This window comes from Nuphar pumila, chromosome 2 (assembly GCF_984573655.1).
Source record: "Nuphar pumila chromosome 2, dmNupPumi1.hap1.1, whole genome shotgun sequence".
NCBI classification, from domain to species: domain Eukaryota; kingdom Viridiplantae; phylum Streptophyta; class Magnoliopsida; order Nymphaeales; family Nymphaeaceae; genus Nuphar; species Nuphar pumila.
Genome location: NC_143250.1, coordinates 44,976,374 through 45,003,892, shown reverse-complemented (window position 1 = coordinate 45,003,892; position 27,519 = coordinate 44,976,374). Strand labels below are relative to the sequence as shown.

Sequence of the window (27,519 nt, the reverse complement as noted above, 5' to 3'; positions counted from 1 at the left end):
ATGGAGCCGTCGTGGCTTCGTCGGAGCCGAGACGTCAAGGGGCGACGAAGAGGAGGCGTTGCGGAGCCACTGCAACCTGCCGGAGTCGAAAAGAGTGGCGACAAAGAGGTGGCTGTTGTTGGGGAGCCACTGGAGCCTGCCGGAGTCGCAAAGATCCGCGCGAAGTCGCGAAGAGCCTGCCGGAGTCACGAAGAACCTGCCGGAGTCGCGAAGATCCGCGCGAAGTCACGAAGAGCCTGCCGGAGTTGCGAAGATGTCGTACTCGTTGCTCCTCCCCCTGCAGCTCACGAAGATCCGCGCAGAGTCTCAGCTGAAGCTGAGTGCCCCCGTCGTGAAGCTCTTCGGCTGGTTCTCATGGCAGACCTAGTACTTAAAGAGAGGAGCTCCCCCCGGAACGCGCCACTGCCGTGAAGCTCTTCGGCTGGTTCTCGTGGCAGACCTGGAACTTGAGGAGGAGCTTCCCCCGGATCCGCGCGAAGTCGCAGCCTGCCAGAACGCGTCGGTTCTGTGAAAAAAAAAATGCTCCTTGTCGGAGAACACGCCGGCAGCGAGCAATTTTTTTTATTTTTTTTTTTAAAATTTAACAACGGATTAGCGACGGATATTATCCATCGCTAATTTAAAATAGCGAAGGACTCGCGATGGATCATATCCGTCTCTAATCCGTCGCAAATTCGCGACGGACTTAGCGACGGATAAGTTCTGGCACGGATTAGCGTCGAAAAATTCGTGATGAAAGTTTTCAGTCGCTAATCCGACGCTAATCCGTCGCTAAACAGTTTAGCGACGGATTAGCGTCAGATTAGCGACGAATTTAGGTCGTCGCTAATCCACAGTTTTCTTGTAGTGTTCGTCGCCACTGAGCGATGGATCAACGACAAAAAATTTTTGTCGCTACTTGGTGACTAATTTGTGACCGAATTTTTCCGTCGCTAATTTCCCTCGTAAAACCCTAATGCAAGCTCCTTTATTTTCCTTTCTTTCTTTTTCATCCTCTGCCCGTCGCCCATCACCTATCGCCTGCCGCCTATCGCCTGCCGCCCATCGTTCATCATCGATCGCTCATCGCCAGCTGCCCGTCGACCTCCCCCTTCGACTGAGTCCCCCTCTCACCTCTGCTCCCCTCTCTTTCGCTCTCGTCATTTTTTCGGCCGGCGAGCCCCTTCCGACCTCACCCTGTCTCCCTCTCCTGACTCCTGTCTTTCTTGTCTGCCAACACCAGCTCCTTTCAGGTAACCCCCTACTCCCCTCTCTTTCCTTTTTTGCCGATCGACGAGCCCTTTGTTTCCTTTTTCGCCAGGAAGGTGTCGAGCCCCCTCCCTGTCTCTCAGTCTTACGAGATGCGAGGGAGGGGCTCGGCCCCCTCCTTATTTTTTTTTCGCTAGAGAGGGGTTGAGACCTCTCCCTGTCTTATGGGATACGAGGGAGGGGCTCGACCCTCTCCATGTTTTTTTTTTTCGCAGGGAGGGTTCGAGCCCCCTCCTTGTCTCCCTGTCTTACGGGATGCGAGGGAGGGGCTTGGCCCTCTCCCTGTTCTTTTTCCGCCAGGGAGGGGCCGAGCCCCCTCATACTTTTTTCACCAGGGAGGGGCCAAGCCCCCTCTCTGTCTCCCTGTCTTACGGGATGCGAGGGAGGGGCTCGACTCCCTCCTTGTTCTTTTTTCGCCAGTGAGGAGCCGAGTCCCCTCTCTGTCTCCTTATCTTACGGGATGCGAGGGAGGGGCTCGCCCCCCTCCCTGTTCTTTTTTTGCTAGGGAAGGGCCGAGCCCCCTCCCCGTCTCTTTGTCTTACAGTCTCCCTCTCGCCAGTAGATTGATTTGTTTTGTATATTTGTGCTTTACAGGAATGTAGCTGAGCTAATTGCGCGATGCTTAGTGATAAGCATTGCATGCAGTTAAAAATGCAATGCAAAAAGAAATAAAAAAAATACAAAGAAAAAAGCAATGCAAATCGGGTAAATACCCATGGTGAGTAAGTGATGGAAGCGCATCACATGTTATTTAATTTCTTAGATGCAACATTTTTTTGTTCACACACTCACTTAGTTGTGGATATCTAGGACTGCTTTAATGGAGTTCGGAGATCATGCTGATCATGATTTTAATGTATGAATATAAAAGTGTTCTTATTTTTGGAGTTCAGATTCCATGCTAGTCATGATAGTAGTTAGCGGGATATTGAAGTGTGTTTGTTGTATGTACATATTTGATATTGTTTTGATATGAATGATTTGAATGCATTTCAATGTTTGATGTGACTGTATCCATGCTTGCATGAAGTTATTTTCAATTTGATTATGCCTTTCATGTGAAATTGTATAATGAAAATATGCTTCAAATGAATGTATCGTGTTATGAATGAATTTGCACAAGAAAATGAATGATAAGTTATCAATACTTCAAACATGCTTTAAATGAATGGTTTTGCACATGAAATTATTAAGTTATCAATGCATGCATCATAATTCTTGTGATTGAATGACATCATATATATATATATATATATATATATATATATATATATATATGTGTGTGTGTGTGTGTGTGTGTGTGATATCAAATCATTACATTCATAATGAATGCATGATAAATTAGACATTTTCTTCATCATATCATTCTTATGATTCTCTTTTAACTGGTTAGGATAATATCCGTAACATAATAAGACAAAATGACTGCAAACCGTGAATAGATGTACCGTAGGATAGTTTACAATGAGGAATCACTTGAATATATGGATGGTGTTGACAGTTTTATTGAATTTGTCATATGAACTTAGGGTTGGTGGTCCTGTGCAATATCGATAGATGCACTCATTTGAAAGGTAAATTTTTTCAGTCGAAAAATTCGTGATGAAAGTTTTCAGTCGCTAATTTCCCTCGTAAAACCCTAATGCAAGCTCCTTTATTTTCCTTTCTTTCTTTTTCATCCTCTGCCCGTCGCCCATCACCTATCGCCTGCCGCCTATCGCCTGCCGCCCATCGTTCATCATCGATCGCTCATCGCCAGCTGCCCGTCGACCTCCCCCTTCGACTGAGTCCCCCTCTCACCTCTGCTCCCCTCTCTTTCGCTCTCGTCATTTTTTCGGCCGGCGAGCCCCTTCCGACCTCACCCTGTCTCCCTCTCCTGACTCCTGTCTTTCTTGTCTGCCAACACCAGCTCCTTTCAGGTAACCCCCTACTCCCCTCTCTTTCCTTTTTTGCCGATCGACGAGCCCTTTGTTTCCTTTTTCGCCAGGAAGGTGTCGAGCCCCCTCCCTGTCTCTCAGTCTTACGAGATGCGAGGGAGGGGCTCGGCCCCCTCCTTATTTTTTTTCGCTAGAGAGGGGTTGAGACCTCTCCCTGTCTTATGGGATACGAGGGAGGGGCTCGACCCTCTCCATGTTTTTTTTTTTCGCAGGGAGGGTTCGAGCCCCCTCCTTGTCTCCCTGTCTTACGGGATGCGAGGGAGGGGCTTGGCCCTCTCCCTGTTCTTTTTCCGCCAGGGAGGGGCCGAGCCCCCTCATACTTTTTTCACCAGGGAGGGGCCAAGCCCCCTCTCTGTCTCCCTGTCTTACGGGATGCGAGGGAGGGGCTCGACTCCCTCCTTGTTCTTTTTTCGCCAGTGAGGAGCCGAGTCCCCTCTCTGTCTCCTTATCTTACGGGATGCGAGGGAGGGGCTCGCCCCCCTCCCTGTTCTTTTTTTGCTAGGGAAGGGCCGAGCCCCCTCCCCGTCTCTTTGTCTTACAGTCTCCCTCTCGCCAGTAGATTGATTTGTTTTGTATATTTGTGCTTTACAGGAATGTAGCTGAGCTAATTGCGCGATGCTTAGTGATAAGCATTGCATGCAGTTAAAAATGCAATGCAAAAAGAAATAAAAAAAATACAAAGAAAAAAGCAATGCAAATCGGGTAAATACCCATGGTGAGTAAGTGATGGAAGCGCATCACATGTTATTTAATTTCTTAGATGCAACATTTTTTTGTTCACACACTCACTTAGTTGTGGATATCTAGGACTGCTTTAATGGAGTTCGGAGATCATGCTGATCATGATTTTAATGTATGAATATAAAAGTGTTCTTATTTTTGGAGTTCAGATTCCATGCTAGTCATGATAGTAGTTAGCGGGATATTGAAGTGTGTTTGTTGTATGTACATATTTGATATTGTTTTGATATGAATGATTTGAATGCATTTCAATGTTTGATGTGACTGTATCCATGCTTGCATGAAGTTATTTTCAATTTGATTATGCCTTTCATGTGAAATTGTATAATGAAAATATGCTTCAAATGAATGTATCGTGTTATGAATGAGTTTGCACAAGAAAATGAATGATAAGTTATCAATACTTCAAACATGCTTTAAATGAATGGTTTTGCACATGAAATTATTAAGTTATCAATGCATGCATCATAATTCTTGTGATTGAATGACATCATATATATATATATATATATATATATATATATATATATATGTGTGTGTGTGTGTGTGTGTGTGATATCAAATCATTACATTCATAATGAATGCATGATAAATTAGACATTTTCTTCATCATATCATTCTTATGATTCTCTTTTAACTGGTTAGGATAATATCCGTAACATAATAAGACAAAATGACTGCAAACCGTGAATAGATGTACCGTAGGATAGTTTACAATGAGGAATCACTTGAATATATGGATGGTGTTGACAGTTTTATTGAATTTGTCATATGAACTTAGGGTTGGTGGTCCTGTGCAATATCGATAGATGCACTCATTTGAAAGGTAAATTTTTTTATATTTTTCTCTCTAATGCTATTGGAAATTTATTATATTATGAGATGTATATTGTTAACAGATGCATGTTTGACCTCAAAAAAAAGGTTCTGAATAAAGCAAGAGTGGAGGGTTCTATTTGTGAAGTGTACACTTTAGAAGAGATTTCAAATTTCTCATCTATGTACTTTGATCCTCACATTCCAACACGTTATATTTGTCCACCTCGTAATGATGATGGAGAACAATTTACTGTAGTTGACAAATTGTCGATATTTCAACCACTTGGGCATGCATTTGGTAGTTGTCAGTGAAGACTCTTGGAAGATCGAGAGAAAGACGTAGCACAAATCTATATCATTTTTAATTGCTCAACGATCGACCCCTACATCGAATAAGAAAAAAAACATGAAAATAAGTTTGTGACATGGTTGAAATAGTTGGTAAGAATGATGACATGCATTCTTTTCGTGTAAACAATAATATGTTACTTAATTGGTCATGTTTACAGTCATTGTTTATGCTTGTAGGTCCGCCATGGTGATGTTAATGACCAAGAAATATGTGATTTACAAAATGGTCTGACCAAAGTTGTGCAATGTTACAACGGATACATCATAAATGATTATCGATTCTATATAAAAGAATACGGTGTAAACAAGTCAACGATGAATAGTGGCATGTGTGTCAAGGGTAGCAATTATGGTGAAAATGAACTTGACTACTACGATGTTATTGAAGAAATAATGAAGTTGACTTAGGCATAAATAATAGGGTAACTTTATTCAAGTGTCATTGGTTTGATCCAACAACAACAAGTCGACAAAGCCTCAGGAATTATGGAAGTGAATCATAAATCAAGGTTTGGAACATATGAACCATTCATATTAGCCTCACAAGCTCAACAAGTTTATTATACTTCATATCCGAATACAAGGAAGTCAGATACAAATGAATGGTGGGCAATTTGCAAGGTGAAGTCTAAACTATACCCTGAGTATGATCAGTTACAGGAAGACAAGATTACTGAAGAGAGTGGTTACTATCAATCAGATGATATGTATGACTTCTATTATGATCACGATGTCGCATATGGTATGTATGTCATATCTCCATTGTTCGATGACACACGTATGAAAGAATGTGATGCAAATGATATACTAAGTGGATGGGCGCCTAATGAAGAAGAAGTGAATGATGAGGAGGAGGAGAAAGAAGAAGAATATGAAAGTCAAACAAGTGATGAGAAAGCATACTTGAGATAGTAAAATATATTTTGTAATACATACCTTATGTTTGAATGTATTACAATGTTTGATGTGAATGATTTAAATGATTTGAATGTATTGAAATATATTGCAATGATTTGAATGTATTGCAATGTTTGATATGAATGATTTGAATGTATTGCAATGCTTGATGTGAATGATTTGAATGTATTGCAATGATTTGAATGTATTGCATGAAGTTATTTTCAATTTTATTATATATCAATGAAGATATTGAGTTGTGTAACTGATCCAAATAAAATTTATATTTGTTAGAATATGGTTCATGGAGGTCACAGTGGTCAAGCACCCAGTGGTAGCCAGTCTCAGTCTTCATCTTCACGGGCTGCTTCGATAGGTATATCATTTAACTAATTATATACTTAATTAGTTTAAATATGTATTTTGTGAATTTCTAACTCAATTTTCTATAAATGATGTTTTGCCTGCACATGAGACAACGCTGGATGCAGGGTCTTCTCAATCTGACATATGATGACTCATTCAAATAGTGTATATCGATAGTCGACCGTAAGTATTTTACTGTCACTTGTTCAATACTTATCTTATAAATAGTGTATATCGACAGTCAATTGTTAATGTGTATCAATTCATGTGCAGTGCGAGGTTCGAGCCACAAGAAGTAATATGAGAAATTAAGAAGTCACTACTTCAGCATCTTCTAAGACCGGTCGCTCAATGGAAAGATTACCTGAAGGAGGTGTTGGACAAATTATTATCCTCATTCATGGTATGTAATAGTTTATCATCACTAATGTGTTTCATATTTAATTTTTTGTTATAGTCATGTGTGTTAACTTTTTGAAAGTATTTGTAGGCTTCGCGACTGCGAACAAGGAGAAAGACGCGAGAGTAGTGTGACAAAAGGTGGTTGCCAATTGATTTGCCGACATGCTGCATAATATGAAGACTGCAGCAATAAAAGCAGCTGGTGAGATAAATGATCCACTGCAGTGGAAGGGCCATGACCCTTCTACTATAAGGAGAGATTATTGGGAGGGAATGTGCGACAAGTGGGTGAGCAATGAATTTCAAAATTGCTCAGCAAAGGCTACATAAAACCAAGCGAAAATGCCCGATGCCCATCTATACACAGGTGGATCTAGGACTTTTGAGAGCCACCAAAAGAAAATGGTCACTCATTAATATATATTGTTAAATTTATAAGTATTTTTGCATACTTTTTAATTGATTTTTTTATCCTTTAACCTTGGAGGAAGCAGAAAAAGAAAACATTGTGCCTTACAAGGATGTGTTTGTTGAAACACATAAACGTAAGAGCACAAAAGAGTTTGTATCAGAGAAGGCGAGAGTGACATTAGTATGTATTTTTTGTATTAATAAATATTGTAATATATAAGTTACTATGAATTACATTATCATAAATATTGTAATTCTTGATTATTAATTCATATTATAATCATTGCTTTGTAGGAGTCATACGAGCAGCAGATGGTAGAGCGATATGATGATGACTTCACTCAACATTCATTTTTTGATCCTACAACATGAGTGACTGCAACCGGTGAACCTAAAAAGGGTCGTGTGTTCGGGTTTGGGAGTAACATGAACACCACACTAGTCGTTGCCTCCTGCAGCCAGGGCTCTCAGAGTTCTTTCGTCAGCATAAACTCCCACCGTCCGATTGACCCTGTTATGTCTTGGGATGATGTTTGTCAGCATCTTGAGGATAAAATGTGTGTCTTTTTACATGAAGCCATTTCTAACCTTGTCCATAATGAGTTGTGCAGCTTTTTTTGCGACAGAGGAACTTCGTCTAAATTCAACATGAGCTCCGGTGCCCATCAGGTATAAAGATTCATGTAATTTGTTCCATGTCGTTAGATTTCAAGCTAGTATATGCATGATTGAATACATATAAGCATGATTCCATCACTATAATATTTTTTGATTGCCTTATAACACATATATGCATGATTGAATCACTATGAAAGTGGTTTGACAACCTTAGAACACATACAAGCATTCTTTCATCACTATGACAACTTTAGAACACATATGAGCGTGATATTAGCATATATGAAAGTTTTTTTATTGCCTTATAACACATATATGTATGATTGAATCAATATGAAAGTTTTTTGACAACCTTATAACACATATAAGCCTGATTTCATCACTATGAAAGTTTTTTGACTACCTTATAACACTTATATGCATGATTGTGACATATAACACATTTATTTGACAGCCTTATAAACATTATATCCATGTGTGAATCACTGTGACATTTTTTTGACAACCTTAGAACACATATCTGCATGATTGAATCACTATGATTTTTTTGTCAGTATTAGAACACATATCTGAATTCTGTTATTATTCTTCACTTTATTGCTAGTCTATGTGTCATTCAGCCATTTACCTTAATTGCACTAGACTAGGTGCATTGCATATAATTTATTTCATTATATTTTGTTTATCAATACTAACATTTTGGTTCTCTTGTAGGATGCTGAAGATGATCAATGTAGAGGAGCTGATAGAGGCATGGATGAAGGGGCAGAGCCAGACAATGAAGAGGATAATGCCCCGAATCTTGGTGAGGATTAGATTCATCTGTTTAATTTGTTTCATGTACTTGTAATTAATTAGAACTTGGCAAGGACTGTACTGGGTTGTTAAATTTGTTTAATTTAAAACTTGCGTTAAATTTGTTTCACCTACTTTGTATATGTATTTTTTTATGTGTATTTTGTTTTTTATACACAGGTTATAGAAATTGTATAACGAGAAATTTTTCTCAATATTCATATTTAAATTTTTTTTTTTTTTAAAAATTGTAATGGATTAGCAACGGATAGTATCTGTCGCTAATATCCATCACAAATTTAAATCAGCCGATATTTTACGACAAAATTTAATTCATCGCTAATCTCTCGCTAAATTGGCGATGGACATTAGTGACAGATGCGTATTTGTCATTAAATTTTAGCGACGAAATACATTCCTTCGCAAAACCAAATCAGTCCTTATTTAGCGACGAATTGGCAACAGATAAATTTTGTCGCATTTTAGCAACCAGGATTATGCGACAGACACTTTTCGTCGCTAATCCATTGCTAAACACGTTAGCGAAGGATTAACGACGGATAGCATCCGTCGCTAATCCACATTTTTCTTGTAGTGTATATATATATACACATACATATATAGAGAGTCACTAGAAAATGAGAAATAACATGTGAATCATGCTTTTCATGGATTTTATTTCTTCAATCTAACCGTACAAATGTAATCTACATGCTTCGTATTATAAGAACCCGTTCTTGAATCATTCGATTTTGATGCATAAACAATATTTTTTTAAAGCTTTAAAATCAATCTCTCATAATCTTTATAAATATTCAAGCATTCTAAAATCACATTTTTTTCATAAAAAATTACATGATCCAATGGTTGATTCCTAGCAAATTCACCATGCCAAGCACATCCACATTGTTGGATTTGCAAAAAAAGTGTTTGAATTGCCCATATTTCTTGTTCCCATATTCTAGTGATTATATATATTATAGCTTATGGTGGTACACCCTTGATTTACATAAATATTGGCTTAAAAAACCAAATCTAACCATTGGATAATGTTTAGTATGTTTTGCTTATTATTTTCATGTGTTAAAGTTGAGTAAAATATAATATTTTATATCATTTTTAAACACCCTTGTTTTCATGGATTATGAGCCCTTGAATTTTACTATCAAAACAATAAAATATTATGATATATTAGACATGATAAAACTTTCTAATATAATAAATAAACTATGCTAAACACATTTGTATCGTTAGATTTACCATTTGATGGCTAGAACTATATAAACAAGAGTGTGTACCATCATATGGTACCATGGTATAAAACCATATTTTCTCTCTCTCTCTCACACACACACATTATATATATATATATATATATATATATATATATATATATATATATATATATATGGCTAAAGATTAAAACACCATATATTTTTTCTATATATATTATGTTACATTGACATGTTCATAACATAATGACAAACATAACGAGATTTATGAAAAATCTTGTATTTTAAAAGTTAATGTAACACTCAAAATTTTAACCCCCAAATACATAATTTTTTTTATTCAAGGCCTTATCGATAGTTATGTGATCATGCATAATTTCTGCATTTTAGATATTCTTTTAATGAATAATCTATCAAAAAAATGCATCAAAAACTCATTCTTATCAACATTTTTTGAGGAAATGTTTTAAAATCAAAATAAAGAAAAAAAAATGTCATTTCAAACCTTCCCTGCATGTTTTACACTGTTTTAATTGCCTTAGGAGTTTTTAATTAGTGTAGGATTGATTATTTTGAAAATATATTTTAGAAGTGTAGTTTAAAAAAAAATGAAAATTAGTTGGTGTTTTTTTAGAAAAATCATTTTCACCCTAGATTTGTAGTATAAATGATATTTTTTTTAAGAGAGAGGGGTGTTTTCCTCTGGAGAAAAAAAAATGCAGCCTCTTCCTTCCCCTCTCTCCTCTCTTCTTTCCCCCCTTCAATCTTGGCTAGTTTTCTTCCTCCTTTCTTCCTTCTTCTTCTTCCTTTCTTCTTGCTCTCGTTGTCGCCGACTTCTTCTTGTCTCCATCATCGAAGGTGCGTGCAAGCTCAGAGAAAGACCACTTCTTCTCAACCCTTCCATCGGGAGCGACCGCGAGATACGTTCTTTCTCCCCCACCTCGTTATTTGATTTGCATCTAGGTTAGATTTGCTTCAGTTCATTAAATGCATAAAATAATTTTTAGTTTAGAATCGCATGTAGCGTAAATAGTTTCTGCATGATCATACATCTAGCGTAGAATAAAGTTTAAATTTTTGCCATATGTATCTAGTTGATCGTTATTTTTTTTTGTTGCGCTAGTGTCTAGATCACGCACAGTGTGAAAACGTTAACAGTCAGCAAACTGACCTGTGAGATCCATGAGTTTCACGCGAATCTGCTTGGATGTGCGTGCGCAGCAACCTGCATAACCAGTGTGCTCACCCTATCTGAACTAAGTGCAGCAGGAGAAGCGATCTGCGTGATCTCATGATCACGCAGTTCGGCTCGTCCTTCATTTTATCGGCGTGATCATCAAACTGCAGAGTTTGCGCTATTTGTGCATCAGGGGAACAGCGCTGGACGTTGTTAAAATTTCTGGGATTAGTGTGCATTTATCAGTTAGGCCTGCATAGCTCAACGTCTGCTGTGTTATTTAGTCAGCGTGTTTACTTTATTCTTTTATCAGCTAGGTTATTGTTGATTCAACATTTTTCATAGGTAGACTGTTTTGGTTTCGTAACTAGTTAGTCAACTTGTTTGAAGTTGTTCGTTGTTCATTGGCTCATCCAACATTTCAACATTCATTAATTAGGGTCAATTTATTTAGCTGTTTTTAAGATTAATTAGAGTAGATCAGATTTGCTTTAATGTGTCACGTTATTCACTAATTAGATTGATGTAAAGTTTCTTGAATTTATTTAGTAGTAGTTTAGAATTCGTTCAATTCTTTTTAGTAATTAATAGTTAGATTGATATCAAAATTTTTACTAGCTAATTTAATCTTTTTGTGTTAGTTAATTAGATGCGTTTCAATCTTGGTACTTGGTCTAGATCAGACTTTTTATATTGCTTCATGACATTAATCAGATATTTATAGTTAACGTTTTGTAGTTAGGTGGTTAAATTAATATTGAATAGTTGATTAGTTATGAGTTGTTTTAGTTAGAGTAGTTTCATATTATCTAGTTAGATTAGATATTTTGCTGGTTCTTATCTTTTAAGAAGTTGGTTTTATAGTTAACGTTTTCTTGAATCGCAAGTAGTGGTTTATTAAATAGTTTGTTACAAGTTTGTTAGGATAGTTAGTCTGATTCTTGTTTTTCTTGTTTTTATGTGACTATAACCTTTGTTTTAGGAATATTGTCTTTATTTGTTTTATTTTTCTTTTCTTGCGTGTGCGAAGGTCTTTCAAAAGAACCCTCAAAGGCCCTTCAAAGATCCCTCAAAAAGCCCTCTGAAGAGCCAATATATTTAAATAGGAATAAATGATCAGTAGCTCTTTGATTCAAAGGAAGTAGAGCAATGCAAGGGACTAGACCACAAGCAACAAGAAGACCCTCTCCTTTTCTTTTCTTTTAGTTTTAGGGTCATTTTCAATTAATTAAGTTTATAATAAGGCCTCTTTACTATTTTTGAACCCTCTGCAATAGGGTAACTCATTGTAATTAGTTAGTTATTTTCATTTTTAAGGCAATAAAAACTGCATTTTTGTGGAATACAAAGTTTCTCATTATGTTCCCTGAGTTCGACCCGGATTTCACCCTAGTGTGAACCAGTTTTTTATTATTTGGTGTTTGGCTTTCACAAAACGTTTTATCAAACATATATCTTTAAAAATTTATTTCATAAAACTTACACCACTATGCTCCAACCGAAATAAGCACTAGGGGGTCTGCCTGTGCACAAACTTTAGTGTATATTAGTCCACTAGAATCAAGTTCGTGAAAGCGATAACCTAGAACAAGAACCCTTTATCGAAAAATAAATAAACAAAAACATTTATTTCTTGGGCAGATTATAGGTATGCAAACTCAATATAGGACTGGATCCATTTTCTATATTAGACTTAGGTCCAACTTCAAATCGTGAATCAGTTCCAAATAAAGAATCCAAAATTCAAGATAGCAATGATATAATATCATTCATGAATTAATTGAATTGTTTGAAACCATGATTAATAACAAGTCTTAATAAATCATAAACTGTTTTCGAATCAAAATCTCATATCTAAATAATTGGTATTGGCACCACCCGCAACATTCTGTCATCATTCCAGTTCCTTAATCATTTTCTGAATGTGTATGATATATGAGTTAGACTCATCAAGTCTTAATAGGAATATAATAACAATGCATGTATATACAAAGATAAGCATACATGAAATAATACATTCTTTTAGAACATGTGCAATGCACCATCATATCATAATGCATTCCAATGAACAACTACAATAATTAAATTCATGCTAGGTGTCACATAACATGATTATATCCATGATTATGCATATGAATTATTAAGGCATGTTTTCAATACAAATTTAACACCATATAAATCTGCTTAAGTAAAAGGTTTTTGTTTTTCTTTTTACCATTCTTATGGGTATGCACATGATAAGTCGTTAAATCATAGGAGACCACCTGAGTGTTTATTATACTATATATTTTAACTTTTTTAAATAACTTACTGAAACAGATCCACTGAAGGCAGTTTAAGACCGAAAGAGATCCCATAGTAGCCACTAATTTTGAAAATACATCCTAAACTTCTGCAGAAGACATGAACCTACTACATTGATAGTCCAACACCCTAACTTTGAGGACTGAGGACTAAATGAGCATTTTCTTGCTCGAAACATATAACGATTCAATGGAGTTTTGCACCACCTACCCTCTCTAAGGTAAGGCCATTCTAAATGGGTTATTGGGTGTTTTTATTAAAAATAAGAGTGTAACAACCCAAAATCTTAACCCAAATATACAACATTATTTTTTTTTTAAATCAATCCTTTATTGTAAGAAATAAAGATATAGTCAAAACCCCATTTTGTTAACAATATCGGGTGGGTTACAGGTACACAATCAAAACTAAACCATAATTCATGATTCTTAAATAAATTAAAATTTAATATCAATTTAAATACCTAATACGATTTCAATCCAAGGGGACTCGGCTTGTCTGGTAGGAGTAGTTATTGCACATCACCTTGTGTTGGGGCGTTCAAGTTTGAATCCCAATGGTATAGTTGTGTGACTCACAAGGGTCTACCAAACCCCAACTTTCTCTATACAAAAAATGTAACACCCCAAAATTTTAACTCTAAACAAATATAGATTTTTTTTAAAACATGATGTCTCATTTATGGCAGTTCCTTGACCAATTCGAGCTCTAAGCAGCCAACTTGTGCAAACATCGACATTTAATAGCTTCCTAAAACTGAATTCGAGAAAAGATGACCAATTGCTAAAACCCTTTATTTTGATGTCACATTTAAATTAGAATTCATAGCAAAAACATTATTTTGAAAATAGCTAAACATTGTAGATGAGTTATAGGGATGCAAAAACATCTATATCAAGCCATAAACAAATCTAAATCATTCATTCCATAAATCAATTGTTCATGAGTCTTAATTTAAATTAAATAAACAAGTATAAAACTCAAAGTCTCCTAGGGATCAATAACTGATTCTCATGGCACCTCCGCAGCTTCCTACAATTGCTCCTCAGCTCATTCATTATTTATAGATTGTAAAAGTAGGGTGTCAGGCTATAACACCTATGATTTTTCAGAGTATTTTCAACATATAAAATAATATTAATAATAATTTTTTTATAAAAGAAATATAAAAATGCAAATTAGCCTAAGCTAAACTTTAAAAGATATTTTATGAAGAATTAAAGTTGATTTTTAATGAAATTCATATTCAAAATTGAACTTATGAAAAAATAGATTTTTTAGGAAATAAGTGGCAAATTTCATCAAAATAAAGGCGAATATGATTTTAGATGAATTTAGGATCATTTGATATGCATGTAATGTAATTGTATGAATTTGAAATCTAAATAAAAAATAATTAAAAATTTTTAAATAGAGATTTTATGGAATAAAAAACTTTAATTAATTAAGTTCTATAAAATGGTAGAGGTCCATAGGGTGGGAAGTCCTCCTATGTGAGCCCATCTTATGTGACATCTCATACTGGAATTAAGTGTGAAAATTGGTAAGTTAAAACCCTAGAAAATAATATTTCTAAAGTTTCCTAAAAAGAAAACAAGTAAAGAAGAAAAGAAAGGAAATAAATTAAAATTTGTCAAAAAACAATACAAAGAAAACTTTGTGTGGATTTTTTAAGGTATAGAGAGGATGTTATCTAGGGTGGGACATCCCATCCTAGTGAACCCTCTTGGTTAGACTGTTAGTCAATAAGCAATAAATAAAAAAAAAAGGTCAAAACTTACCAAATAAATTAGGACGTTTAGTGTAGTAGGACCCAATCTATATAGGTTTGGAAATTAGTAAGTTAGAAAGCACAAGTGGGGACATCCCATGCATGTTGACCCCCCATGTGCTTACTTGGAATTTATGAGATATATTATATAACTACCTAATATGGATATATAATATAAGATTTAATATTTAGTTATGTTAACACAACTAAGTAGAATTAAGAAAATATAGGAGAGGTGATTTAGAAAACTATTAAAATGCATTTTAGAAAGTGAGTGCTAAAATTTTTGAGGAATTTAGAAGGTTTGAAAAGAGGAAAGATAATATAAAAAGGGCCAAAGAGAGGCTCATGCCCCCTATTGGTTTTCTAGATTTTTTTTCTAGTTTCTCTCTTCTCCTCTCTCTCTTCATCTTTTCCTCTTGTTTTCTCTCCTTCCTCTATTGTGTTTAGGAGGTCTGAGAGTCCATTAGAGGAGTGATTGACAAAGGAGTTGCAACCACACATTGAAGAAAGTGTACAAATTAAGTTATCAAATTGATCATTTTGGCTTTCGCACCTACCAATTTTGACAAAACAAGGTAGGGGGTTCTATTTGATACTTGTAGATTGGGGCTCGTATGCACAAGCATATTTTGAAGCTAAATAGGGTTGAACTTATTCATCGATCATCACATATGAGGAGATCAATGTTAGTTCAGACCTATTGAGCATCAGATTAGTCTTCAAAACTGATTACCGATTTTATGTATCGATTCAAGTATGGATCGATCATAAGCACTGTTTGGTATGAAACTGAACATATGCATGATGGAGCTTAGCTGGGTATTTTAAGCATGATTGATTGGTCAAAACCAGTCATGCAAGGGATCAAGAACGGATCCACTCATGGACCAGTTCTGATCAACTTAGGAACAACTTGACCAGACCTTGGTGGGCTGGATTAGTTCAATTCCTAACATAAAAAAAAGGTTTTGTATAGTGTGGTAACTCCAAAAACGTTTTTGAGAAAAACATTTTTGTTGTTAAAGATTTACTTTCTTGTCTATACTGTTATGTGTGACTGTTATTATCTTGATTGTGTGCTGATGACAAGTGAATCAGAAAAATGTAAGGAGGTATGAAATCAACCATGGATTCAAACCATGACTGAGATGTGAGATTAGCGAGGAAGGTATTCCAAAAAAATAATTTTAGGGGAAGAACATTTTTGAAATGACCCATGTATCTTGCAAATCTTAATCATTATGTATATGTGTTTTGTCCATGTTATGTACTGATGTTATGAAACTGATATAATCATGAGAACATATGCATTCAACCATGTTCTAAAAAAAGAAATGAGAAAAAACACTTTCAAGTTTGTTTTTAAAAAAAAATGTTTTGTAGAAAACATATGTGCTTTGTTGTTTCAAAACTATTGGTGACTTTGAATAAATCAAATTGGGGGTATGCCTAACCTCAGCTTACAAAAAAAAGTGCGAACAAAAAATTATACGTATTACATGTGTAAATAGGTATATACATAAACACATATATGTCAACCATATGGGGGTTCTCCCAATGCCCAGTTGGCTGCCCCTATGTGTTGCAAACCAGACTGGTCCTAACCAACGCAACACCCATAGTTGCTATGTTGATCAGAGTGCAAGCTCAACTTCACCTACTAAAGTGCATCAGACTGGGTCAGTCGGACTCCAGCCCGCCAGCTAACCCGAGTGGCCAGCAAGGTACGAATCCACTGGTTCACTTTAGCCAAATTGTAGCTAGTGGTACTTGTACTTGCCGCAGTTCAGCAGTGGTTCGACCATAAGAAAAAAAAATATACAATATATATTTCATATATCATTATCGAGTTAAATCATAAATGGTTTTGATGTTTGCAAAAAAAAAAAACAATCTACGTGTTAGTAGTTTCACACAAGTTATGCTATTCTCGTCTATGTGTGTAAGATCTGACCTTGGTCCGGTAAATTGTTTGTATCTCCCTCATCTGGAAGAGTTTTTATGAACAATTTGCAGCATTAGAAAGCTGGCAAAATTTTGCACATTCTGTAGAAGTTTGAGCTCTGTTTTCAATATGTGCAGAGAGCAGTGACTGTCAGAGCAACAGAGTAGATAGAGGCCTAAACAGGTTCTGAACCGGTTAATTAGTGCATTAAATGAATGTCTAATTTGAATCTATGTTTTAAATGTTAAATTAGAATGTGTATGTAACATGTGCTGTTGTGTATATGCAAGTCCTAAGCGCCTAATGGGCATGACGCTGAAAATGCTTATTACCATATGTTTATGATTGAATGCATACTACTATTGAAGTTTCATATGTAGTGCACTAAGTTATTTTATGTGATTATGTATGGATGCATATAGTTAATCATGATCAATGCCCATAAATGAATGCATAAATGAGTTTGATGTGTTACAAATTGCATATGTAACATGACAACATCCTTGGCATTGAATTCTGCATCCATGAGCCCAAACTAGAGGCTCAAATTTTAAATTAAATTTGTTTTGTATGTGCATGGATAAATAATATAATTAATAGATTAAAAAAATAATCATATGAACATTAATTTTATTGGGCTTACAATGAGAGGGTAAGCGATACTCCAGGCTTCGTGTCTTAATCCAGGTTAAGTCTGTGTAGTACCCACATGGATAAGAAGTGAAAACCATAATTGTTTGTGCAATTATTTAAGCATGACATACATTACATAAAAAGAAAACTTAAATAAAGGCAATTAAAGTCACTTATGCATGAAAAGGTTATCCATTCTTCATCGATAACTACATACATTATCTTCCTGCTCATGCATAAGATCATAATTGTTTATGAATAATATTTCTATTATGCACTGCAATGTTATGCATACTTGAAATGAATAATTTCCTAAATAATTGTGTGAGTTTATCAGAATGTGTTCATGTAGATTGGTTCTGATTTACCTGTGTTGAATAGTATCTTCTATTGAGGACTTGATGAGTCTAACCCCAATATATATTACATGTACTGAATATAGGATCCTTGCGATGGCAGAACATTGCGGTGGGACCAGAGCCAAGTCTTTCCTTTTCCTATAAAGTTTTGGAATTTGGACATTTATATGTGATTTGGACATTTATGACTGATATTATTTTCAAACTGTGAAACTAAAAGAAATTAATTATGTGTTCAATTTGATATGGTGAATGGTTTGATAGATATGTAACCCGCCCAATCTCTTTATTCCATTTTATTATAAATGATTTTCATTGTGATTTCTAAACTATTTGAAAAAACAAATCTCTTGATTTTTGAGATAAAATTTTGGGGCGTTACTGCTTTGGTACCAGAGCAGGAGGAAAAAATTGGCTCAAAACTCGTTCAACCAACCATCATCACTTGGCGAGTGTGTTCCTTTTATGTTTAGTGTCATTGTAATGAAATAGTTTGTTAAAATTTAGTTTTTGTGACATATGCAAAAATTAGAACTTAGATGTCAAATAGGGACATCATTCATAGTTTTTGTCAATAAAGCATAAAAAATTATATAGATCTTTGGGTTTTATTGCAGATGGACGAACGTCAGTCTTAGGCTTGGGCAGCTCAGAGACTTCCTTCTGGAAGCTCTCAACACGTTAATTGCCACATGCCAGAAGCTCACAAATAACAGGGATTACGGTAATGGTAACAGTAATGGCAACAATGATAATGTCAACAATGGATAGAATAATGTTAGGAACTATGGAGTAAGCTACAAACACTTCATGGAGTTGAATCCCCTACCCTTCTTAGGGAAGGAGGACTCTGATGCAGTTGATGAATGCATTCATGCCATAGGTGACATTTTTGAGATCTTGGAGGTTCTCGTAGATAGGCATGTTACCTTTGGTAACTAACATCTGTAGGGAGATGCCAAGAGTTGGTTGGAAACCGTGTGGGAGGTATAGTACATGCCAGCCCAGCGATAGGCACTTACCTGAGCATAACTTTTTGAGGTGTTCCTAACACCTATTTTCTACAGTATGCGAGGGACCGCAAGATGCTGGAGTTTCTAGATCTCCAACAAGGTAGCAAGAAGATGGAGAAGTATACCACCTTGTTTAGACATCTAGAGAAGTATTGTCCGAACACCTACACTATGTGAGACCCGCACCAAGAAGTATGTCCATGGGCTATGAGACGGGTTGAGGACCCAAGTTCTGATGAGTCACCCACAAAATCTGAACCAAACCATCGAGATGGCTACTGTATATCAGGTAAAAAAATAGAATTTTTAGATTAACCTCAAGATAACCCTATCAAGTCGTAATGATTGCTTACGCATCACAAGATGAATAGGAGTCTTCCAAGAAGACTCAAGCTAAACGATCTTATAAGTCGAGAGGCAATGAAAATAGGTCCCAAAAATCCACTGTAGGAACGAGCAGGGTACTTCTTGCTAAGATGCCTAGAGTACAACAAGGTGGAGCTAATTGTCCACAACCGACTACCAGAGCGTGTTCGAAGTGAAAGAGGCAGCATAAGGGTGTCTGTTACAAAGTTACAAGAGTTTTCCTATACTGTGGTGAGATGTGACATTTCATCAGGAAGTGTTCCAAGCGGTTGGCACTAGGCAGAGCCAATGTGGCACCGTGATGACAACAATAGTTTCAGTAGCAGGCCCAACAACAGCGGCAATAGCAATCCTAGCAATAGGGATAGAGGAGAACCACAAGCTATGTGTACGCAACTACCATAGAGGAGTTACAGGAAGATGCAAATGTCATTGAAGGTACTATTCCTGTTGCCAAATATGATGTTAGGGTACTCTTGATACATGTGCTATACATTCTTTCGTGTCCCATATTTTGCTAGTATGATTGACTTGACACCTATCACAACAGGATATATTTTGGAAGTAGTCATACCTTAGCAATAAGACAATCACTCACACATACTTGTCAGACATGGAAGTTGTTATTTTTGTGCAAAATCTCTCTGTCAACCTGATCATGTTGGATATGATTGGGTATGATATTATTCTGGTTATGACTATCCGAATTTTTGAGTTTCTTAGGTTGGAAATTTAGAGGGCTCACTCTATAATAGTTAAAGAGCAGAATTTAACGGGAGTTATGATAAGAAAAGTTGAAATGTTCTCTTTTAGGGTCCTCATGTATATATTTGGCAGTAGTTATGAATATGACATTGTGTACAAATAAGAGACGGTTTATATAGTTGAAAAACGAAACTTCCTTATGTAAATATTTGACACTAGTTATGAATATGGCATTATGTACGCATAACAGAGAGTGTTACGTAGTTGTTCTTGGTTCTGTTATTGGAAAATGGGTGCTTACAGTTGGTTCTAATTTGGAGAGCTTTTTTCTTTAGTGCAGATTAGGAATTTTAGTTAACAGATACAGGTAAACAACTAATCAGTTCTTTTTTAGTTCTGAACCAGCAATCTTGAATTGGAATAATAATTTTCTCATATACAGATCTGATACTATGAATGCTGATTAAAGTTGGATAGGAATCATATTTCAGAAATATTTCAAAAGTCTAATTTTCATAGTTAAAAAATAGAAGGCTCACTCTGTAATAGTTAAAGAGCAAAATTTAATGGGAATTATGAAAATAAAAATGAACTCTTTTCTTTTATGGCCTCATATATATATATATATATATATATATATATATATATATATGACAGTAGTTATGAACATATCATTGTGTATGAATATAAGAAGGTATTATATAGTTGAAAACAAAACACTCGGAGCCTGCTTGAAGGTCTTGCCAAATTGATCAGTTTATCTTGGTTTTTTAATTGGAAAATGGCTAAGCTGTGCATGATGCTGAGCAGTAGCTTCCTTCTTCAGCTGGATGGATTAAAATTTCAGTATACAGTGCTTGTATTGGGAAACTTCAGCATTGGGACTTTGCTGTTCAGAATCAGTCGGGACATCACATGATCATTGGTTGGCTGGAGAGGGACAACACACATTGCTCACAAGAATGGGATGGATGGACATTAATTTAAATAAAATACCAGAACTTCATCAAGTAATGCTGGGATCATCACAAAGTGCTTTGGCGAAATTCATGAACATTGCAATTGAAAGAAGAGGGCAGCACATCATCAAGTAATAGTGGAATCATCATGAAGAGATTTGGCAAAATTCATGAACATTGCAATTGAAAGAAGTGGGCAAGCCAAACTTGATTAATCCAAACATCCTGTACAAAATATATCGATCCTCTTGGTTTAATGTTTACAGATTCTAAAGGATTGTAATCATCTATCTAGAGATCCAGCTAGGTTGGGTGTTTCAGATGAGGTAATCTGGAAGGACAAACGATCTGAGTTGTTTCTGGTCCTAATGACTTGATATTCTTGTTCTTCGCACTGGTGAGGGTCTGCCTAACCCCAGCTTGTATCTGGAGAGAAACATATGTTGTAATTGGGAATGCTATTTTGTTATAGATTGATTAGGAATTTAGTTATTAGTTGCAGGTAAATAACTTGTCAATTCCTTTTTAGTTCTGATACTGATTACCTGTTATAGTTGAACATATTATTGGTGAATTTTTACTTTGGACTGGATGTACTTCTTTCTCATGGTTTACACATATTGAAATTGATTAAAACTAAAAATAATGCTGACCAGTTATATCTTCTAATCTATCATACTGTGCCTATAATTTTTGCTGTGTTGGTTCAGTTTTGTCTTTAAACTTGGCTAGAAAATGAAATTTGGGCTGGGGCCTTCTTTCTCGTCCATTTTTTTTGTTTTTATTTTATAACCTTATAGTTCAAGACATGATTGCTCTATTGTTCTAAAGAAAATTTACAAACTCTAGTGGGCAATTTTCTATTGTAATCTGCTAGATTGTGTGCATGCATGCACCTACACGTCTGTGCACACGTATACGTGCATGCACATTTCTGTCTCTGTTATTTGAGTTTTGTGGTTTTTTTCTCTAACATATACAGATGGAGAATTGAAGAAACTGAGTTTGATGGAAGTAGCACAGTTTATTGAAACTTCTGCCATAACTGGAGCAACAGTACTGTGTCTTGAAGGGAAGTTGGTGGATCAGATGGAGTGGCTGCCAATCTCTTTAGGGAAGTTGTCCAACCTTGTTACTCTAAGTTTAGGAGACAACAAAATAATGGCTCTTCCCACCACAATTAGTGGCCTCAAATCCTTGAAGAAATTAGATGTTCATTCAAACCAACTGATAAACCTGCCTAATTCTTTTGGAGAACTATCCAATCTAAGTGATCTTGACTTGCATGGGAATCACATGAGATCTTTACCAATCACATTTGGAAACCTTTCAAGCTTAACAAATCTTGATCTGAATACAAATAGGTTTTTTGCATTGCCAGAGACTCTTGGAAACCTAACCAGTCTGAGAAAACTGAATATAGAAGACAATGCAATTGAAGAACTCCCTCATGCTATTGGGTCCTGTTCTTCCCTTGTTGACCTTAGAGCCAATTGCAATAAACTAAAATCACTTCCAGAAACAGTAGGGAATCTCAATTCTTTGGAGATTCTGACTGTACGTTATAATAGGATCGAGAGGTTGCCAGAAACCATGGCATCTCTTGCAAAACTGAAGGAACTAGATGTCAGTTTTAATAGTCTTAAATTGGTACCTGATAGTTTGTGCCTTGTCACCAGTCTCATCAAGTTAAATATAGGGAAGAATTTTGCAGAGTTGAAGTCATTGCCAGGGTCAATTGGTAATCTTGAGTTGCTCGAGGAATTAGATATCAGCAATAACCAGATTAGAGTTTTACCAGGCTCTTTCAGGATGCTGTTAAATCTAAGAGTGCTTCATGCTGATGAAACTCCGCTAGAGTTGCCACCTAGAGAGATTGCAAACTTGGGAGCGCAAGTTCTGTATGCTGTGGTTCATTTCAATCATATTTTTCCTCATAGGCTTTGTTCACTAGTAATCTGATCCTATCTATTATATTATTTCTGCTATTCAGGAAGTTGTACAGTACATGGCTGAGCATGCTGCACAGAAAGATAGGAAGTCGAGGCTGGATGATGGAAATTGTTTCTGCTTTTGGTTTCTCTCATTTTGCCTGCTGGCGAGCTGAAGCTTGAGAATGGGGGTGGTTCTTGATATAAGTTGTCTTTGCATTGTAAGTTGTACCTGTATTGCTATATTTCATATTTTGTAAATATTCATTGATTTGTTGGGTTTTTACGCTGGTAAAGGCAATTGTAAAAAGCAGGTCAGTTGTATTATATGGTTCTTTGTTTTGTATAGTGGCATGTAACCAATGGTTTCAACATGAAAAGAAATGATATATTTGTTATTTTCATTTGTGCTTTGTATGCTACAGATAAGAATCAAGTTGTGACTTTTGATTCTCTTGTGGCTGGTGTTTACTTCATCATCCTACTTTATTAATTTATTTGACATCGCAAATTTGAATGCAACAGCTAGGACACAGTAAGTGTTGCAAAATTCCTTTACTTCAAACAAATGTGAAAATTTCAGCCTTTCTTTTTGCAATAATTAAATGGTAATGTTTCTGTAGTGCCACCAACCTCCCACTGGCACCCAGGTGCTCTTTCTCATGCAATTCAAAACATAACCTTCGGCATTTACACCTTGATGCCCCCACTTGGGCTCACAAAAGTCGGGGGTTTTAGATGTCATATGCTTTGCTAGTTCCAGCTTGAAGATTTTCCATAACCAATCCATAGTACATGCAAGGCAAGTCAACATGACAAGATCTACGTGAATATCACTCAAATTTTTTTTTTGATTTATTGAAAAAAAAACTCTGAGATTTATTTATTTGGGTGTGTTATTTCAAAATTTTGATTGATTAAAGATGACAAAATTTTTATAAGATGAAATCTCATGGTCATGTGCTTCAAACTATGTGATGTTAATGTTAATGTTGGGTTGTTATTTAGTGAAATTATGTCAATTCCCAAAATAGGTAAGCTTAACATCCAGACTATGTCACTTGGAAGATTGCTAGTTATTTAGGAGACTGTTTACTACATCTTACTTTCTGATCTTGTTTATTGCTGCAAGGCCTATGTTATCTGAAATAGCCAGAGTATGGCATGTGAAGATTTTGCTGTTGTGGAGCAAATGCTGCTGTCAGCCCTGCATCTATATACTTGACCAGTAAAAATGCTTGGGTCATTTAATTTTATGAACATTCTTCAAAATTCTGATATATGTAGCTTTGAAGGTTAAAACTCACTATAACTTGATCATCAATTCATTCCATTATCTGAAAGCTATTCTAACATCTATTTGAATTGAAGGGTGCTGGGCCAGGACACTGTCATAATGCATTTAATGGCCGACCCTGGCTTGTGTGAGGCGCCGTCATCTAGAGGGATTTCGCCCCAAAGCGGCTTCCGTGAACATTATTGATGTTTGTAACGTGTTGTCGCTATTAGCAAGTCACCATCCTAACATCAAAATCATATGATTGGGAGCGTTGGAATTAAATAATGAATCATAGCAGTTACATCTCATGCATCCAATGCCTGATAAGGCTTTGAAAAAGATGACATTACCCAATAGCCTATTCGTCCCTTGGAGCTTTGTTTAAACTTTTCAATTTCATTCAGTTCCATGAACAACTCTCTCTCTCTCTCTCTCATATATTGGGAAAATATATGGCGGTTATGTACTACGATACCATTAGGTGGTACATACTCTTGTTTGCATAGATCTAGCCACCAAATGGTAAATATGTGTTTTTATTTAGTATTTTAAAAGATTTCATCATATTCAATACACCATAAGATCCTATTTTTTGAGATGGTGAAAATCAACGGCTCACAATTCATGAAAATAAGGGCAATTTAAAATGGTGTAAAATATCATATTTGAGTCAACTTTAACATATGAAAATAATAAATAGAATATGATAAACATGATCCAATGGTTAGATTTTGCTTTTGGAGCTTAGTTATATATCAATCAAGTGTACACCACCATAAGCTATGGTGGTACAATACCATTATAGAAGTGCCCATATATATATATATATATATATATATATATATATATATATATATATATATATATATATATATATATATATATAATGATATCTCACCTAATAAAAGCTTCAAATTTTTAAATTTTTTGAGCATTTTTAGTTAATCAAACCCTACAAATATGATATATATTCATTATTGTGATCATTGCAAAATGTTTCCTCTCGTTCCTTTTTTCCTTCTCTTTCCCTTTCTAGCCTCTATTCTTTTTTTGAAGGGAAATAAAAGATAGAGAAGAAGAGAGAATAAAAAAAGAAAGAAAAAAAAGGCGAGAAACTCTTTTGCAAAGATCTCACTTGACCTTAATTTTGAAAATATTTTGAAATTACTCGCCTCTATTTTTTAAAATTTGCAGAAAAATAGAGAGACGGGATTCGCTCGTCGGTACAAGGTTTGATCGTTCCTGGCGCCTTTACCAGGGATAATCGAATCAAGGATCGAACTTATGCTTTTTGCTTTGCCTAAATAATGTCTAAGAAACTATTAAGTCTAAAATGCACAAAGAATCATGCTTGTGCAATGCAAATGCAGAGATGTATGCTTTTGAGAAGAATAATTCAGAAGTTTTGGGATTTTTCAAATGATTTGAAAATAAGTTTGAAAATATTTTGAAGAAATGGTTTTTGAAAATTGATCTAGCTTAGAACTTAAAATAGATCTGGAAGAAGAGACTTGAAATTCTAAATCTTGGAATAATCAGTGGTTTGAAAATAAATCTTGAATTTGAAGAAATGAAGAGAAAAGAAGATTTTGGAACTGAGATAGAATTCTGAAGTCAAAGTGAAGTTTTAAAGTTAAAATGAACTTTGAATTTGATTCTCAAAAATCGATTTTGAAAAGGAAGTTTTGATTTAGAGATGGGGAATGGATTTGAGAATTAGATTTGAACATCAAGATGAAATTTTGAAAAATGGATTTTGGATTTGAGAAATCTAGATGGAATTTGAGAATCAAGATGGGTTTTGGAAATGGAATTGATTCTGGAATTTAAATTAAGTTGGAAAAATGGAATTGGATTTGAAAATCTGGAATTCAAGATGGAATTCGATTTGAGATCTGGAATTCAAGATGAAATTGGATTTGAGATATGGAATTTAAGATGAAATTGGATTTAAGATATGGAATTAAAGATGAAATTGGATTTGAGAAATTCAGATTAGATTTAAAAATGGGATTGGATTTGAGAAATCCAAATGGAATTCAGAAATAGAATTGGATTTTGGAAATCCAGATAGAACTTGGAATTGGATCTGAGAAATCCTAATTCGATTTTAAATTTGGAAAGGAAAGGAGGATGGAATTTGGGAGAAATCGATTTTCAGAGCAAATACCAAGTTTTGATCTTTAAAATTTGATTTAGGTTTTAAGAGATAAGACTTGGAATTTTAGAATTTTGAGAAAAGAACAAAACTTGAATTCAGAAGAAGATTTGGAAGATTTGGGAATTTGAAGTGAAGAATAAAGAATAAAACTTGATTTTTCGAAATCAGGAGATGAATTTCGAATAACAAAGTTGAATTGAACTTTGAAATTTGATTTGGAATAATGAATTGATTTTGAACTGGGAAATGAGTTTGGAATTTCAAAGTTGAATTGAACTCTGAAATATGACTTGGAAATTGAATTTAGAATTTAGAATTTAGAATTTAGAATTTAGAATTTAGAGATAAACTTGAAATTTCAAAGTTGAATTGACTTTGAAATTAGAATGTTTAAAGTTTGAATTTTGAGATAAGATAGATTTGAGAATAGGAAGATGAATTTGAATTCATAAATAAGACTTGAAGATTGATTTGAGAAATGAGAAAAATATTTGAAGATTTATCTCAAAATCACTTGGATTTTTCAAATAATATGAAAAAGAATGCAATTCTATCCTAAATGATGAGTGCTTTGAAACGAGTTTGAAAATTGATTTTTGAAAAAGCATATTTCATTCTTTAGGAGAATTGAAATAAGATTGAAGATATAATACATTCATGACTATGGTCACAAATGTATTTTAAAATAATATGTATTTAAATTTAGATAAAGAATATAATTCATTTTGGTGCCTTTATAGAATTTGAAATGAAATTAATCCTCAATATATCCTGACTATGGCCATGAATATATGTTTTGGATTAATTTTCAGGTCAGATCCTAATAAAGAAAGATTTTTTTTAGAAAATATGATGTATTTTGAAAGAGACCCAGTGTGAATCCAATGTTATTCCATAAAAGATAAAAATCCTAAGTATTGTTCACATTTTGACTATGGCCATAAATGCAAATCGTTTACTTAGGATTAATTACCTCTTATTAGAATGGTGCACGTGCCATTCGTGTTTCACTATGGTGGATTTTTGAGAAAAAATGAGATGAAACACATGATTTCTGAGATTTACATGCTCATACATTCTATTCTAGTACTAAAAA

General features: G+C 35.1%; 1 protein-coding gene across 1 annotated transcript; it reads left to right on the top strand.

The window, feature by feature from the left end:
• On the top strand, window positions 1–23,476 carry LOC149845373 (uncharacterized). The gene is made up of 8 exons (XM_089987766.1): window positions 1–407; window positions 18,627–18,733; window positions 18,848–18,915; window positions 19,077–19,171; window positions 20,344–20,399; window positions 22,035–22,948; window positions 23,046–23,115; window positions 23,409–23,476. The coding sequence occupies exons 1-8, from the start codon at window positions 1–3 to the stop codon at window positions 23,474–23,476; spliced, it is 1,785 nt and encodes a 594-aa protein (XP_089843892.1).
• The last annotated feature ends 4,043 nt before the right edge of the window (window positions 23,477–27,519 follow it).